Raw genomic sequence first — 13,771 nt, 5'->3', positions numbered from 1 at the left:
GAAACAGGCACGCCTTAGAGTGTGCTCATTATCTGCTGACAACATTGCCCACATGCTGTATCTTCAAAAACATGAAATTAAATCTCCTGGGGGAGCAGAAGACCCCTCGTTTAAATTGGTTTGAAATAGTAACAGCTCAGTATCAGGGATCTGTGTAGTCCATTCATTTCTTTGCGATGTCACTCACTCAGTGATGTGACAGATATTAACCAGACAGACACCTGCTGTGCACCAGGCATGGTGCTAGGCACTAGGAAAGCACAGTGAAGCAAGCCACAGGGGCACTGAGCAGCAGCGAGAGGACAGTTCAGAGGCTCTTCCTGGCCACTCTGGCTGAAGAACAAACTGCAGGTGATTCAAGTGTTAGGAGGGAAGCCAAGAGCAGGCCCCTGGCCAGTCAGAGCCACACAGACACCAGCTCGCTGGCAGGAAGGGTGGGTGTCACAGCTACCTCCCACCCCTAAGGTCTAGCTCTGAGTGCGTTAGGGAGGCCACAGCGGTCTCTTCCCAGGAGAGCCATGTGAACTGCCAGCAACAAGCGAGGCTGAGGGACCCTCCTTTTTCCCAGCTTGTGATAGAGCAGCTCAGAAACCTGAGCTCCGTTCATGTTCAGAATGTCATACTAGATGGAGGTGCCTGATCTAGAAGACGGAGAACCAAAGTGGAAACCGCCCGCACCTGCTGAGCAGTGGGGGTACGTGTCCTCGGGATGGCCTGCCAGCAGGCATTGATTGATTCAGTGCATGTTGTGTGTTTTCTTTCCAAGCGTCAAATGCTGTATGAGGCCCAGGAGGCCTAGCGGTTTAATGAACAGACCACAGACTGGGTCCAAATCTCAAATCTTCTGCTTACTACCACTTTCGCAGTCTTGAGCAGGTGACCTCCTGAGAGCTTCCATTTCCTCATCTGTAAAATGGGTGTATGTAGCCCAACAAGCAGGATCGTAGGCCTCTCTGGGACCCTGTATCCTAAATCCGGCTCGGTGATTCCAAGACTCGTTCTCTTCTTTCAGGTCGGCACCGACTGGGATGCCAAGGAGCGGCTCTTCCGCAACTTTGGGGGGCTCCTGGGGCCCATGGATGAGCCGGTAGGCATGCAGAAATGGGGGAAGGGCCCCAATGTCACCGTGACTGTCATCTGGGTGGATCCCGTCAACATCATCGCAGCCACCTATGACATCCTGATTGAATCCACTGCCGAATTCACTCACTACAAGCCCCCTTTGAACTTGCCCCTGAGGCCTGGGGTCTGGACAGTGAAAATTCTTCACCACTGGGTGCCAGTTGCAGAGACCAAATTCCTCGTTGCACCTCTGACCTTCTCAAATAGGCAGCCCATCAAACCAGGTGAGTCCTCCTAGTGTCTCTGGGGGTGGAAATAATCCATCCTGGGCGTCTCCCGGGTCTTCTCCCTCAGGCATTGCAGGTGGGGGGCATGTGGGCTGCCTCAGAGAACAGTGCTCTCTGCTCAGCATTTTTCCCTGCTTGTTTGCAAACAGAGCCTTCTAATTTTCTACCTGCACACTGAGATGATGTCATCTGTGTATTAGGTACCTAATTATTAGATGCTCTCCCACTGGACTTCCAGAGAGCCCTGGTTATATTTAAAACAAGATGGGAAATAAACCCAGGCAGATAGTGAGTTTTGGCAAATCTTACTGTTTTAAAAATAGTAATTAAAATAGGAAATTCTTTCCATCAAAAATATGATACACTAGATGAAAAGACTAGTAAGAAACTATTTGCTACACATAAAAAAAAATACATTCACAATATATAAAGAAATCCCATAAATCAAACCACAAGCCAGGGGCCGAATCTGGCCCACTCCCTCTTTTTTAAATAAAGTTTTATTGGGACACAGCCACACCCATTTATTTACATATTGTTTATGGTTTCCTTGGGACTACAGTGGCAGCATTGAGTAATTTTGACATAGATTGCATGGCCCACAAATCCAAAACAACCGACTATCTGGCCCTTTAGAGAAAAGGATTGCTGGCCTTTGCTACAAAGGAGAAAGGAGAAAAAAAGGAAAAAAAAAAAAAAAAAAGGACAGGGCATAAATGGCCCACACACAGATGAAAAGATGCTCAGCCTCATGAATAATGAGAGCAATGCAAATTAAAAGCAAAAAGAGATCCGATTTCATGCCACTATGTTGTCAAATGTTCGAAGGTTAGACAATATCATATGATGGAGGGTTGGAGAATAATGGCTTCCCATGTAGTGTTGGCGTGGGGTGGGGGGGTGGGGCAAAGTGATAAAACGGGTTTAGAAAATGGCATAGCATCTCCTACCAAAGCTGAACACACACCTCCTACTGCCCAGAAATCCCAGCCTAAGGTGTATGCCCTACACACGTGTGCAGAAGTAGAGCAGAATTGTTCATAATGGCGCCAAACCGGAAGCAGTCCAGATGCCCACATTCAGATGTACGAACACTGCGGGGTCTGTTCAGACAGTGGAGCTCCGTGCCATGCATTGATCTGGATGAGTCTCTACAACATAATGTTGAGAGGAAAATATCACAGAAGAGTCATAATTAGAGCGCGTACATTTAAAGTTCAAAAGCAAGCCAAGCCACCACTACGTTATTTCAGGATTCTCTGTCCATAAAAAGCTGTGAGAAAACGAGTTGTTAATAGGAAATCAGGACAGTGGTTCCTGCTGAGCACAGAGAGGGATGTCAGACTCTTAACGTGCCGCCTTCTTTTTCTTTTCTTACCCAGAGAGTTTACTTTTATTTTTCTGTCCTTTCCTCCTCCCCCTTTGATCACTGGGAACATCTTCCTCCCTGCTCAGTCCTACCTCCCAGAGTAACCACTGCCAACACTTTGGTGTTCATCCTTCTAGAGGTTTCTCAAGGCTTCTAAAGCATCAACACACAAAATAAGTAACACACACACTGCTGGTGTTTGAAAATGGAGTGATACATTTTGGGGTGAAACTTTTCTTTGGACTTAACGAGTCAATATATATAAAGCTACTAGCTGCCTCGTATTTCACTGGGAGAAAGACCCACAATCTTTCATCCCCTGAGTGGACATACAGTTTCTTTCAGTCGTGGTGGGGTTACAGGTAACGCTGCAAAGATTCTTGAAATTGTCTATGCCCATGCAGATACATCTATAAAATAGATTCTTAGAAACAGGATTTCTGGATCTCTCTGTACTTGAAATTGTTGGTCTATATCTAACAGATCAGAAACCCAGAAGCCAAAAACGCACTCCAGCCTCTGGTTAGCTAAACTCTCAGTTCTGGGCTGGGTGCCATTTAGCTGGTGACACAAGGAGAGGGGGACATAGACATGGGGAGGGGTTGCCTGGAATCCTAACAAGGGGGTGTTGACGTGAACTTGTGTGGGCCTCTGCTAAGTTTCTGTGCTGAGCAAGCAGAAAGATCCAGGCCTAGTATTTTCTGGAGAAGGAAATCTGATCCTCCCAGCTCCCCTGGGAAGCAGGCAAAAGAACAGATCCAGAACTAGCTGGGCCAAAGCCCACCCACTGAGGGCCCTCAAGTGCCCTCTTGATTAGGTCACATCTTTAGCAACCCTGAGAGTTCCCAAAGAAAGATGCAGAAGAGAGGGGTGGAAATAGCGTTGTCCTCTTTGCTCCACATACACCTGTCAGATATAACAAAGGAGGGGTCCTGAATCTACCTCCTCGCCCCAGTAAAATAGCCTGGGGCCTTTAACTGGGTCCTGATTTTTCCAGTTTTTCCTCCTTAGAGTTTCTGACGATGGCAAGGCTCTTGTAACCCTGCCCAGGAATAGCCAGGGGTCATTGTACCCCACTGGGAGCTGCCCCCCACCCCCCCCCCCACCCCCCACATCAGCATTTGTGTCTATTAATGATGTTCCAGTGGCAGGGAACACGAAGGTGGGAGCAATGCAGTTTGTAAAATGATTCATCAGGAGTAATTTGCTATTGATGCGTCCCTGGTAATCTCGAGAAATCTGATGAGGTGGAATTGAGGAAAATTTAATTATAGAGGCAAGCATCAGGGGCTAATGCTGTGATAGCATTTCCCCACATTAACCTCGTTTTTCATCAGGGTTTTCTGTATCACCCATAATACTGGGTTCCCAGTGTTCAGATGTCTGTTAGCTGCTCTTTTCACTTTGCACGCCCTGCCTTTTGTCAGTTCAGGGATCTCCCCACCACCAGCTCTGCAGATGTGGAGGCACGGAGAGGCTCTGGTGGACAGATCAGGACCTGCTGGAGAGAGAACAGTTTTGTTCTTGGGCAGATGGTTCAGGAGCTACCTGCCCTGTCTGCCAGATTTATAAACACATTAGGTCCTACCTAAGTCAGCTAAATCACAGCAAGCCGGGATATATGTTCATGCAGGCTCATGCCCCTTCTTGTACCTGTTACCCTTGGAGCCCAGCCCCTCTGCTTCTGGAAAGGGGAGGGACGGAGAGGGGATGGAGGGAAGGGAGGGAAGGATTGATTTTCTTGTCTGTAGTCAAGGCATGTTGTGAATGCCACTATTTGCAGGTGTATGGTATTTCTTCCCCCTTCGTGAACCTCACTCATGGACCACATACTAGAAAAGTCTGTGGATTATCTGAGCTCTCCTGGTTGCCAGTGAGGGTGACAGCCACTGCCAAGCGAACAGAAAACATTTTCTGAATGCCACACTGTCCTATAAGGACATTTCTTAGAACCCTGGCTATCTCAGCCAGGGTAAGAGCTGATTTGCTAAAACACAACTCACCAGAATCACTGGCCCGTGTGTTTTAAAAACCTGTTCTTGTATTTGGCAATAAAGTAGGCAATAAGAGAGAACCCCTCCAAAATAGAAGTATCTGGCTTCTTTCCTTCAGCCCAAATGTGCACTTTCTGCTTCCCCCATCTTGAAACCCTGGGAAGGAGCCACACAGCCTCCTCTCTGAGTGTTTCTTTACTGTTGACAGAGCATATGAACCTTTACCTGAGCCTCTTGCCAGCCCTCGGGGTCAATCTGGTACCAGGAATGAGTATCCAGTTTATAGATGGGAAAACCAAGTCTTTGAAAGACTGGCTTCCAGATAAAAATAAAATTTAAAAACTTAAAACCAGTCTTATAGCTTCCAGTTGGTTGGATGTGCCTGCAAATAGAGTGTCATGATGACGAGCTTTGGAACCAGCCAGTCCTGGATTGAACCCCTGATCTGTCTCACACGATAGCCACCTGTGTCCCCATCTGTAAAATGGGGATGATAACACCGGTCCTGTGACTGTGTGAGTGTAGGAGGATTGTGTCCTAAAAACAACAATCACCGTGACCCTAGCTAAACTTCTTCAAGCACTTAGTACAGGCCTGGCATTGCTTGTGTGCGTGTGTTGGCACCAGATTTTGTCTCGTTTAATTTTAAGTCCATTATAAATTAACATGTGGTATTCTATAGTTTGAGGTGCACGCATAGTGATTCAACAAATCTATACATTACCCAGTGCTCATCTCAATAGGCAACTCCTAATCCTCACCTAGGTTACCGTCCCCCACCCACCTCACCTCTGCTAACCACCAGTATGTTCTCTGTATTTGAGTCTGGTTTTTTGGTTTCTCTTTTTTCTTTCTTGTCTCTTAAATTCCACCCAGGAGGGAAATCGTATGGTATTCATCTTTCTCTGACTTATTTCACTTAGCATTACACCCTCTAGTTCCATCCGTGTTGTTGCCAATGGCAAGATTTCATTCTTCTCTGTGACTAATATTCCACTGCATAAATACCCCTGTACATAAGTTACCTTCTTTATCTTTATGGATAAAGCGGTGCTTGGGCTGCTTGCATAATGTGGCTATTGTAAATAATGCTGCAATAAACATAGGGGTACATGTGTGTTTTCAAGTCAGTGCTTTCATATTCTCTGGGTAAATAGCTAATAGTGTGAGTGCTGGATTGGAGGACAGTTCTATTTTTAACTTTTTGAGGAACCTCCATACTGTTTGTGACAGTGGCTGCACTAGCTTGCGTCCCCACCAGTAGCGCATGAGGCTTCCTTTTCCTCCACATCCCCAGCAACACGTGTGTGTGTTATAGTCCTCATTCTGACAGGTGTGAGGTGATACCTCATTGTGGTTTTGATTTGCATTTCTCCAACAATGACTGATGATGAGCATCTTTTCATGTGTCCGTTGGCCCTCTGGATGTCTTCGGCCGATTTCTAGTTGGATTATTTGGGGGTTTTTTGGTGTTGAGTTGTACAAGTTCTTTCTATATTTGGGATCCTAACACCAGGTGCCTTTTTAAGCACTTAAAAAGAAGTCAACCCTTCTAACCATCACAAAAGGTACTAGGTCAAGGAAACCAGGTGCCCAGTGTTGGTATCAGAACCCACACCCCAAGTGTGTGGGCCGTGGGGATTCAGACCCAGACACCCTGACTGCCGTCTTGGCGCTCATGCACGAAGCACTGCTGTTCAGCAAGGCAGGGCTGTCCTGAGAGACAGCTGAGGTCGACAGACGTGGGTTCAAACCTCCGCTCCGCCTCTCGTTACCTCTGTGATTTGCAGAAAGGCACTTACCGAGGCTTTGCGCTCACTGTCGCCTCTGCTCTGAACGCTCTTTCCTGCCATCTACCTGCGGCTGCTGCTTTCTCATTAGCCAGCACTCAGCTCAGCTGTCACTCACAGAGGCCTGCCTTGCCCCTCTCATCCCAAAGAAACACGCTGGTCACTCTCTAACCCCGGGGCTGCAAGCTTTTACTGCAAAGGGCTACACAGTAAATATTTTCAGCTTGTGGGCCACGTACGGTCTCGGTCTGTACTCACCTGCGCTGTGGTAGCACAGAAGCAGCCGCAGACAAGATGTACGCACAGGCATGGCTGCGTTCCCCTGAAACTTTATTTACAGCAATACGCGGTGGGCCAGATTTGGCCCAAGGGCTGTAGCTCACCAACCCCTTGCTGTACCGTCACACCCAGTTTAGTCCCGTTTTGCGTATTGCTGATTGAAATGACCTTGCTTATTTATCGCCATCAGTGTTCCTCCCCTGGGTCGTAATCTTCTTGACTACCTGGTTCACTCCACCACTGGGAGTGGGGCTTGGCACTTCAGAAAAAAGATTTAATGCTGAAGAGAGTATGTGTGCAAGCCAGGGAGGAGCAGAGAGAGGAGGAGAGAGTTCCAGGCAGGCGATGCCCTGTCATCCCAGAGCCCGATGCGGGACTCGATCTCACAAACCGGGAGATGAGGAGTGGAGCTGAAACCAAGAGTGCGGTGCTCGACTGGCAGAGCCATCCAGGCAGCACTGAATACATCTTTATCGAATGAATGAATGAATGAAGTGAATGCCTTGCACATAGGTGCTTTAAATGCGCCACATGAATGTGTGGACTAGTAACTGACGCTGCTCTGGGAACACGTGCTGACCGGAGGGACGAGCGGACAGTGCCCTGCACCAAGCAGGCCCCTGGCTGGGGAAGGAACGTCCCTGCGGTCGGATTCCTCGTCTGTGCGGTGGGGGCCACTGACCAACTTACCGAGCTTGTCCCGTGACTGACGTGGTGACAGACGGTGCCCCGCGCCGTGCAAGGCCCGCAGCTGGCCCCCACTCTGTGGTGCGTCTGACGCTCTAATCCCTTTGCGTTTCAGAGGAGGCACTGAGGCTGCACAACGGGCCCCTCCGCAGCGCCTACATGGAACAGAGCTTCCAGAGCCTGAACCCCGTCCTCAGCCTGCCCATCAGCCCTGCCCAGGTGGAGCAGGCTCGCAGGAACGCGGCCACGGCTGGCGCGGGCCTCGAGCGCTGGCTGGACTCACTGGTAGGTGGGATGTGGGCCGCCATGGACATCTGCACCACGGGCCCCACTGCCTGCCCCGTCATGCAGACCTGCAGCCAGACGGCCTGGAGCTCCTTCAGCCCCGACCCCAAGTCGGAGCTGGGGGCCGTCAAACCTGACGGCCGGCTCAGGTAGCACTAGGCACACGTGAGCCACAGCAGATCTCAAAGGGAAAGCAGCCAGGGGGGCCGGTGGCACCTGGACCCTGGCCTACCACCCCCCGGGTGGGGGGGGGGGGAGGGGTGTCTTTTGTGAGAGGAGCTCTCATGGCTACAGAATGATGGAGAAGGAAGGTGTAGAGGTCAAAGCCGTTTCTGCCGACGACCTGCATTTGACAAGCTGGGTACTGGGGGCAAGGACTGCTTGGTCCCCGCGCCACAGTGGTCTTACCTCTTTTGGTTGATCCTCAAAGCCTATAGGTTCCTTGTTGTCCCTGCCAGTGACCCAGTCCCCCAGACAAGCGATTCTCAAAACTTTTATTTTGAGCAGCAGACTTGAGTTTACTAAGCTTAGTTGGAAGGGGGAAGTTCAAGGTGCAGTTGAACTCCAGGCTGCTCTGGTTGAAGCTGGGGAGTGTAAGGTTCTTCTCCAAGCACAGCCCACCAGGCCGTCCCTTTGTCAGTGGCACCTCCCAAGGTACCTGTCCAGAACCCACAGGCTCTGCAAAAGCCAGTTGGAAAAGCACGGCCCAGGCCGTGGGCTTGATTGATCTCCAGCCCCCTGCTTGGGCTCATTTTCCTGCTCCTGGGCCGGAGAAGGAGACTGTCTGAGCCTTCCCCCAGCCTTGTCGGGTTGAGTTGTCCTCCTTAGTCACTAGATGCGCAGGAGAGCCTTTTGACGGAACATGGCCAAGGTTCCCCAAGGTGTCACTGCCACAGGGCCAGGGTTCCAGGCCAGCCTCCCTCCGGACTGCCACCGACAGGCTGATGCTTATAAGCACCAAGTCTCCTAGGCATTCGTGGGCCAGGAGACTGAGACCATGACCTCGTGGGTCCTGGCCAGTGGGAACTTTGGGGACCACGGCCATGAAACTCAGAGATTGTCGGGAGCCAACTCCTGAGCTGGACGGCACAGCAATACCCTCCCGTGCGTGAGCCCTTCCGCCCTGAGGTCCGGGCACTCCAGACCTCTGTATATCATACCTGCCACCCCCATCCCTGGTGCTGTAGGAATGGACCAGACTTTGTACATCCCTGCAAAAGCATTTCAGATTTGGTTTCTAACTCCATGTCCTTCCTCGTGTGAGGTGCCGCGTCAAAGGGGGAAGCTTGCGGATGTGATTGGTTGCTACCTTAACAGCAGTGTTACTCCAAGTGCTCGAGGTGCAGAAACCTGACATCTGAGCCGTGGCTCCAGGCCCCTTCCTCCTCCAGCCCCCACCCCGTCCCCACGACAGGCTTTCTTTGGCACAGGCCCAGCCGTGGCTGCACCATGTTCTGCTGCAGAGTCTATCCTGTGTCTCTGTGCAGCGTGCGTGTGAAGGGAGCAGAGCCCATGCCTCTCGCCCCCAAGCCCCTGCCCCACCGGGCCGGATGTCCTGCGGGCCAGGGAGGGGCTGGAAGAGGGACACTTGCAGTATTTATTATTTATATGTTTTAGTCCATGACTAATAGTAGGTGCTGCGTTTGCAGCTTGTTAGTTATGTTCTCTTACTAACTGAAGCTGCCTTTATTCATGAAAGGCCCCCCCCCTTCCCCTCCCTCCCCGCGGCCAGTGTCTGTCTGTCTCCTGTCTGCTCTGTATTCTCCACGTCCTGAGAGAAAGGCAGGGGTGTTGGACACGATGAGGAGAGTGTGTGCCCCTCACGGCAATGAAGCCTTCCTCCTTCTCAGGCAGGGTGGGAGCCTGGGCTGGGCCTCCAGTACCAAACAGGCCAACGACTCAGGTGGAGGGAGAGGACCCAGGGCAGGGCCTGGGACCTTAGCAGGTGACAGGGGGACCCTGACTCTTTGCAAGCCTGGGAAGAAGAAAGATCCAGTTTAGAAAAAGGGGGAGTAGTCGGACCAAGCTGGGAGTTAGCCCCTGTCAATGGGCTGCAGGGGCTGTGGACGGTCTTGCCCTGCAAGCCCAGGTCATTAGTCCATGAACTTGAACCCAGAGGCCTCTGCCACCACCCCAGCCCACCTTGCTGGCTTTCCCCCCAGAACGAGGGGAAGGGCCAGGGCCAGCTTACTCTGGGCACAATCCGCAGCCCCCTCCCTGCAAGGGATTTGAGATGCCAGGCAGTCAGGGTCAGGGAATAAAATAAGCAAAAGCCTAGGATGATTTGAGAAAAGATGTTTCCACAAGAGACACACTAATAGTTGAACTCTCTTTTAATCTAAGAGTGATTAATCACAAGCCCCTGGAAACCCTGTCATAGTTGGAAGGGCAGCGCCTGGGGCACTGAGTCACTGACCAGGTCTGAAGTCACTCATGCCAGAGGCTGGGGCATACGGTGCGATTTCCCAACCAGCCTGCCCAAGTCTCACCAAACGGTCTCCAGGGAGGACAGAAAGCATAGCCTAGACCCTGTGGGTCACAAGGGTGCCCTTTCCTCCCTTTGGAAAGAGACCTTTCTGGTCAGATCAAGGCATCATTTGGACTTCATTTCCCCATGGCAGTTTAACTTTTAAAAGGCCAGCACATTCAGAGAGAACCAGCAAGACCCCAGATGTAGGGGGACAGGGGGCACGGGGGCAGGTGGATGCACTGCCTTCATCGTTCCCTGGCTGGTGCACGGACACGGGCTGGAACCTTGATCTCTTTGCCAGGAAGGGGCAGAGTACCGACGTGTAGGGCTTTAGCCTGTCCCCTGACACAGCCCAGTCTACCGGGGACGCAGGACGCAAGCTCCCCTACAGCACCCAAGGGGGGATGGAGTAGGAGGGTGTACTGGCAACGGCTGCTGGCCAACACCTGCCGGGTCAGAGCCGCGCTGTGTGGCAGGGGTCCCAGACCCTTCCATCGTGGGGTAAGACAGCATGGTGGCTGCTGCCTGGTTTTGCACGTGAGTATGTAGGCACAGTGCAGTCTTCCCGTGGGGCCAGGGAGGCCAGGGGATCCAGATGGTCACTGGAAATCTGATTTTTAAGTGTCGGCAAGGCTTTTTCTTTGTTTTGTTGGAGAGAGTGGGCAAAGGGAAATTCCACAGTTCGTCCTGGGCACTGCCGGCCCACCTGCTGGCTGGAGAGGTGGTTTACCATGAGGTAGGCAGTGCCCACGTGGAGGAGGAAAAGCGCCACCCTTGGTGAAATCTCACCAATTGCTCTGAAGAAACCATAAACCTCTTACCAGTCATTCCAACCAGGAGAGACTGTCCTGCAGAGAAGGGTCCCAGGAGGAATGGCTTGTTCAGCTGTCCTAGGTCCCAAGATGGTGCTTAAAAAAAAAAAAAAAGAATTTGGAGACCTCAGTTGCTGCCCCTTCAACCTAAAGAGGCCCACACTTTCCAGAATTCCTGCCTGCCCAGGCAGAGGTGATGGATGACAGGTTGGCTGGGGGGCCCGGGAGGTTGTGTCGCAGCCCAGCTCTCTCCAAGTCCTACATTTGAGCAGCTGTCCTGGCGCACGTTTCGGAAGCCCTGCTTGCTCGCGGGATGCCCTCTTTGCCTCAGTTACCTTACTTTGCCCATGGGTCTACCACAGGCGCTACCTCATTGTGTCTGCTGAGAAGTTTACCTGGGGGAGAAACAATTAGGTGTCCCAAATCTGCTCGAGCTGAATGTACAATCTATGCAAATTCTCTCCCTCTGTTTCCTTCTCTGTCTCTCAAAAGTATTTTTTTTTTTACGTTGCAAATCAGATACTTTATAGACCCTAGACTGAGGGCTTTCATGCGCCACCTGTGTCTGCCCCTCACGTTGTCTTTGGTTCTGTCCTCCCCAAGCCCCACCCAGGGAGAAAGCGGCCCCCCTCCTTCCGGCTGGGAAGCCTCCCCACTGCCTCTGCCCACGGAGTCCCCAGGAAAAGCAGGTTCTGCCCCCTTGCACCTCCATCCCCCTCTCCCATCTCCTCCTTCATTTTCCTTCCCTCACCCCCAAAAGCCTTAGGTTTCTCCTTTTTGAAATGTGGCCTTAAAATTATTTTTGGAAAGCTGACTGCCCTCTCCGTCCACCTTCCACCAACATCCGAGAAGAAGGAGCATCCTGAAGCTTTCGCGGCAGCCTCCTAAGCGAGAGGCTGCCCGTCTGTAGTTTGCAGATGCCATACACATGGCTTCTAAACGCCGTCTTTAAGAGAAGCACTCTTCTGTTGTTCCTGTGGGTGAAACGAAGGCTCGGGTGCTCACGTGAACGTCAGCCCGTCCTCCGCGCACACTGCCGAGGTACCCTCTTTCCCCACCCCCACCCAGGCGTGGTGACTTGGAGGTACTTCGTTCAAGGGTAAAGCAGGAGAGTTTCTCAGTTTCTCTCTTCCTCCTTCCTGCCTGGAAAGTGAGAGCATTAAGTATTCCCAGCTGATGGGTCGTGTTCTCAAAGGGATCACACTTGCGCCTTCTGTTGTTCCAGGCTCTGTTGGAGGCCAAAGACAACCCTAGGGTTTCATAGGAAATTTACTGGAATTGAGCGCAACCGTCCTTCGAGTCCGTTCTCGGTCTTTTTTTGTTTCTAATATGTTGTCAATAGCGTGTGTTTGGGTATTTTTTTTTTAGAGGCCTCACGATAAGTTATTACTGTCCCCCTCATTTTTTTCAAAGACATGTGGTGATATAGTTTTTAAAAATAACTATTTTGTTATAGATCATGATATGCATAAAACTGTACAGAAATATTTTGTAATGTATTGATTTAAAAAAATCTGTAAATAAAGTTTAAAAAAATTCCAATGGCACACACCTGAAAGATGTAGATATTTTGCTATTTATTTAAAGGAGTATTTTAAGAGATATTGAACTATCTGAAATTGATGAGTTATCAAAATTCCAATCCTACGAATGCTTTTCCTCAAGGTAGACAGTGATTCTTGGAAATGATTGCACTACCCGCCCATTTTTGCACCTTTTCTGTCTTTTCATTTAGCAGAAAAACAACAACGAAATTGTGCCTTAGCTGTATTTTTTTGTCTAGGGGAGTTTGTTTCTGTCTGACAAAGCAAAATTTTTTGCAGAAAACAGTGGATGTATTAAATACTGTATCATACCAAAAACACTGCAGGTGTACATAGATGCTTTCTGTCATACTGTGTTTTCAGATGCAGAATTTTAAAATTAAAAAAAAAATACTGTCTTTACGGAACAGCGGCTTATGGCTTCTCTTCAGCAATATCCCAGGTCTTTGCCAAATCTGGTCCTCTCTCCCCTCCTCTGCTCTGTCCATCCTGTAGTCTGAGGGTGATGCTATCAGTTATCCAAAGGGGCACCAACTGGCTGGAATTACCAAGACCACAGGCCTGAGCTGGGCCCCTCCTGGGCAATCCTGGATGTGTGGCTACACTCCCTAATCATCCTGCTCTGTCTCTTGACAAGATTAGGACAGTGCCCTCCTGTATAGGAGTCCCCTGGTTGCAGGAGATGTTGTTAAGGAGAAGCTGCCATGTAAGTGGCCAGCGGTCTTCTCTATCCAAATGGCTGGTTGTCTAGCAAAGCCGTTTCCCTTTCCTCACCACACATGCTTGACCACAATTCGCAGACTTCCTGGTGCATAGGTGTGATCCCATGGGGCCAAATTCTGGCCAATGGAATGTGGGTGGAAGGGGCATATCTTGAATCCTCTACATCTGGAGCATTCATTGGTCAGTCTGCTCATTCCTGGCAACCTCACAAAGCCCCCAATTTAAAGGCAGGCAGACTTCGAGTATGTAAGGAGCTAGGCCCCTGATGATCACATGGAAGGCCATCTGACCAGCTGTTTCTGACTGGCGATGACAACACAACACGTGATGCGTTACACTCCTGAGAACCTGTGTTACACAGGTAGCCTTACCTTAACTGCTAATTCATCCAGAAATGGCAACTGACATCATCTGGGAAAGTCCTTCAGCCCCTTCATTCTACAAGTAAAGGACAGAAACTCGAGTGAGT

At 50.4% G+C, this 13,771-nt stretch overlaps 1 protein-coding gene across 1 annotated transcript in view; it reads left to right on the top strand.

Annotated features, from left to right (window-relative positions):
- The window catches only part of XYLT1 (xylosyltransferase 1), a 311,997-nt gene extending 299,011 nt beyond the window's left edge, over positions 1-12,986 (top strand). The window contains exons 11-12 of the mRNA XM_045460172.1: positions 1,013-1,346; positions 7,584-12,986. Coding sequence (XP_045316128.1) covers positions 1,013-1,346; positions 7,584-7,906 — 657 coding nt within the window. The 3' untranslated portion in view covers positions 7,907-12,986. The remainder of the gene's footprint in view (positions 1-1,012; positions 1,347-7,583) is intronic.
- Positions 12,987-13,771: the final 785 nt, after the last annotated feature.

This window comes from Leopardus geoffroyi, chromosome E3 (genome assembly GCF_018350155.1).
Source record: "Leopardus geoffroyi isolate Oge1 chromosome E3, O.geoffroyi_Oge1_pat1.0, whole genome shotgun sequence".
Classification (NCBI taxonomy): domain Eukaryota; kingdom Metazoa; phylum Chordata; class Mammalia; order Carnivora; family Felidae; genus Leopardus; species Leopardus geoffroyi.
This window is presented reverse-complemented; position numbering and strand designations above follow the sequence as displayed.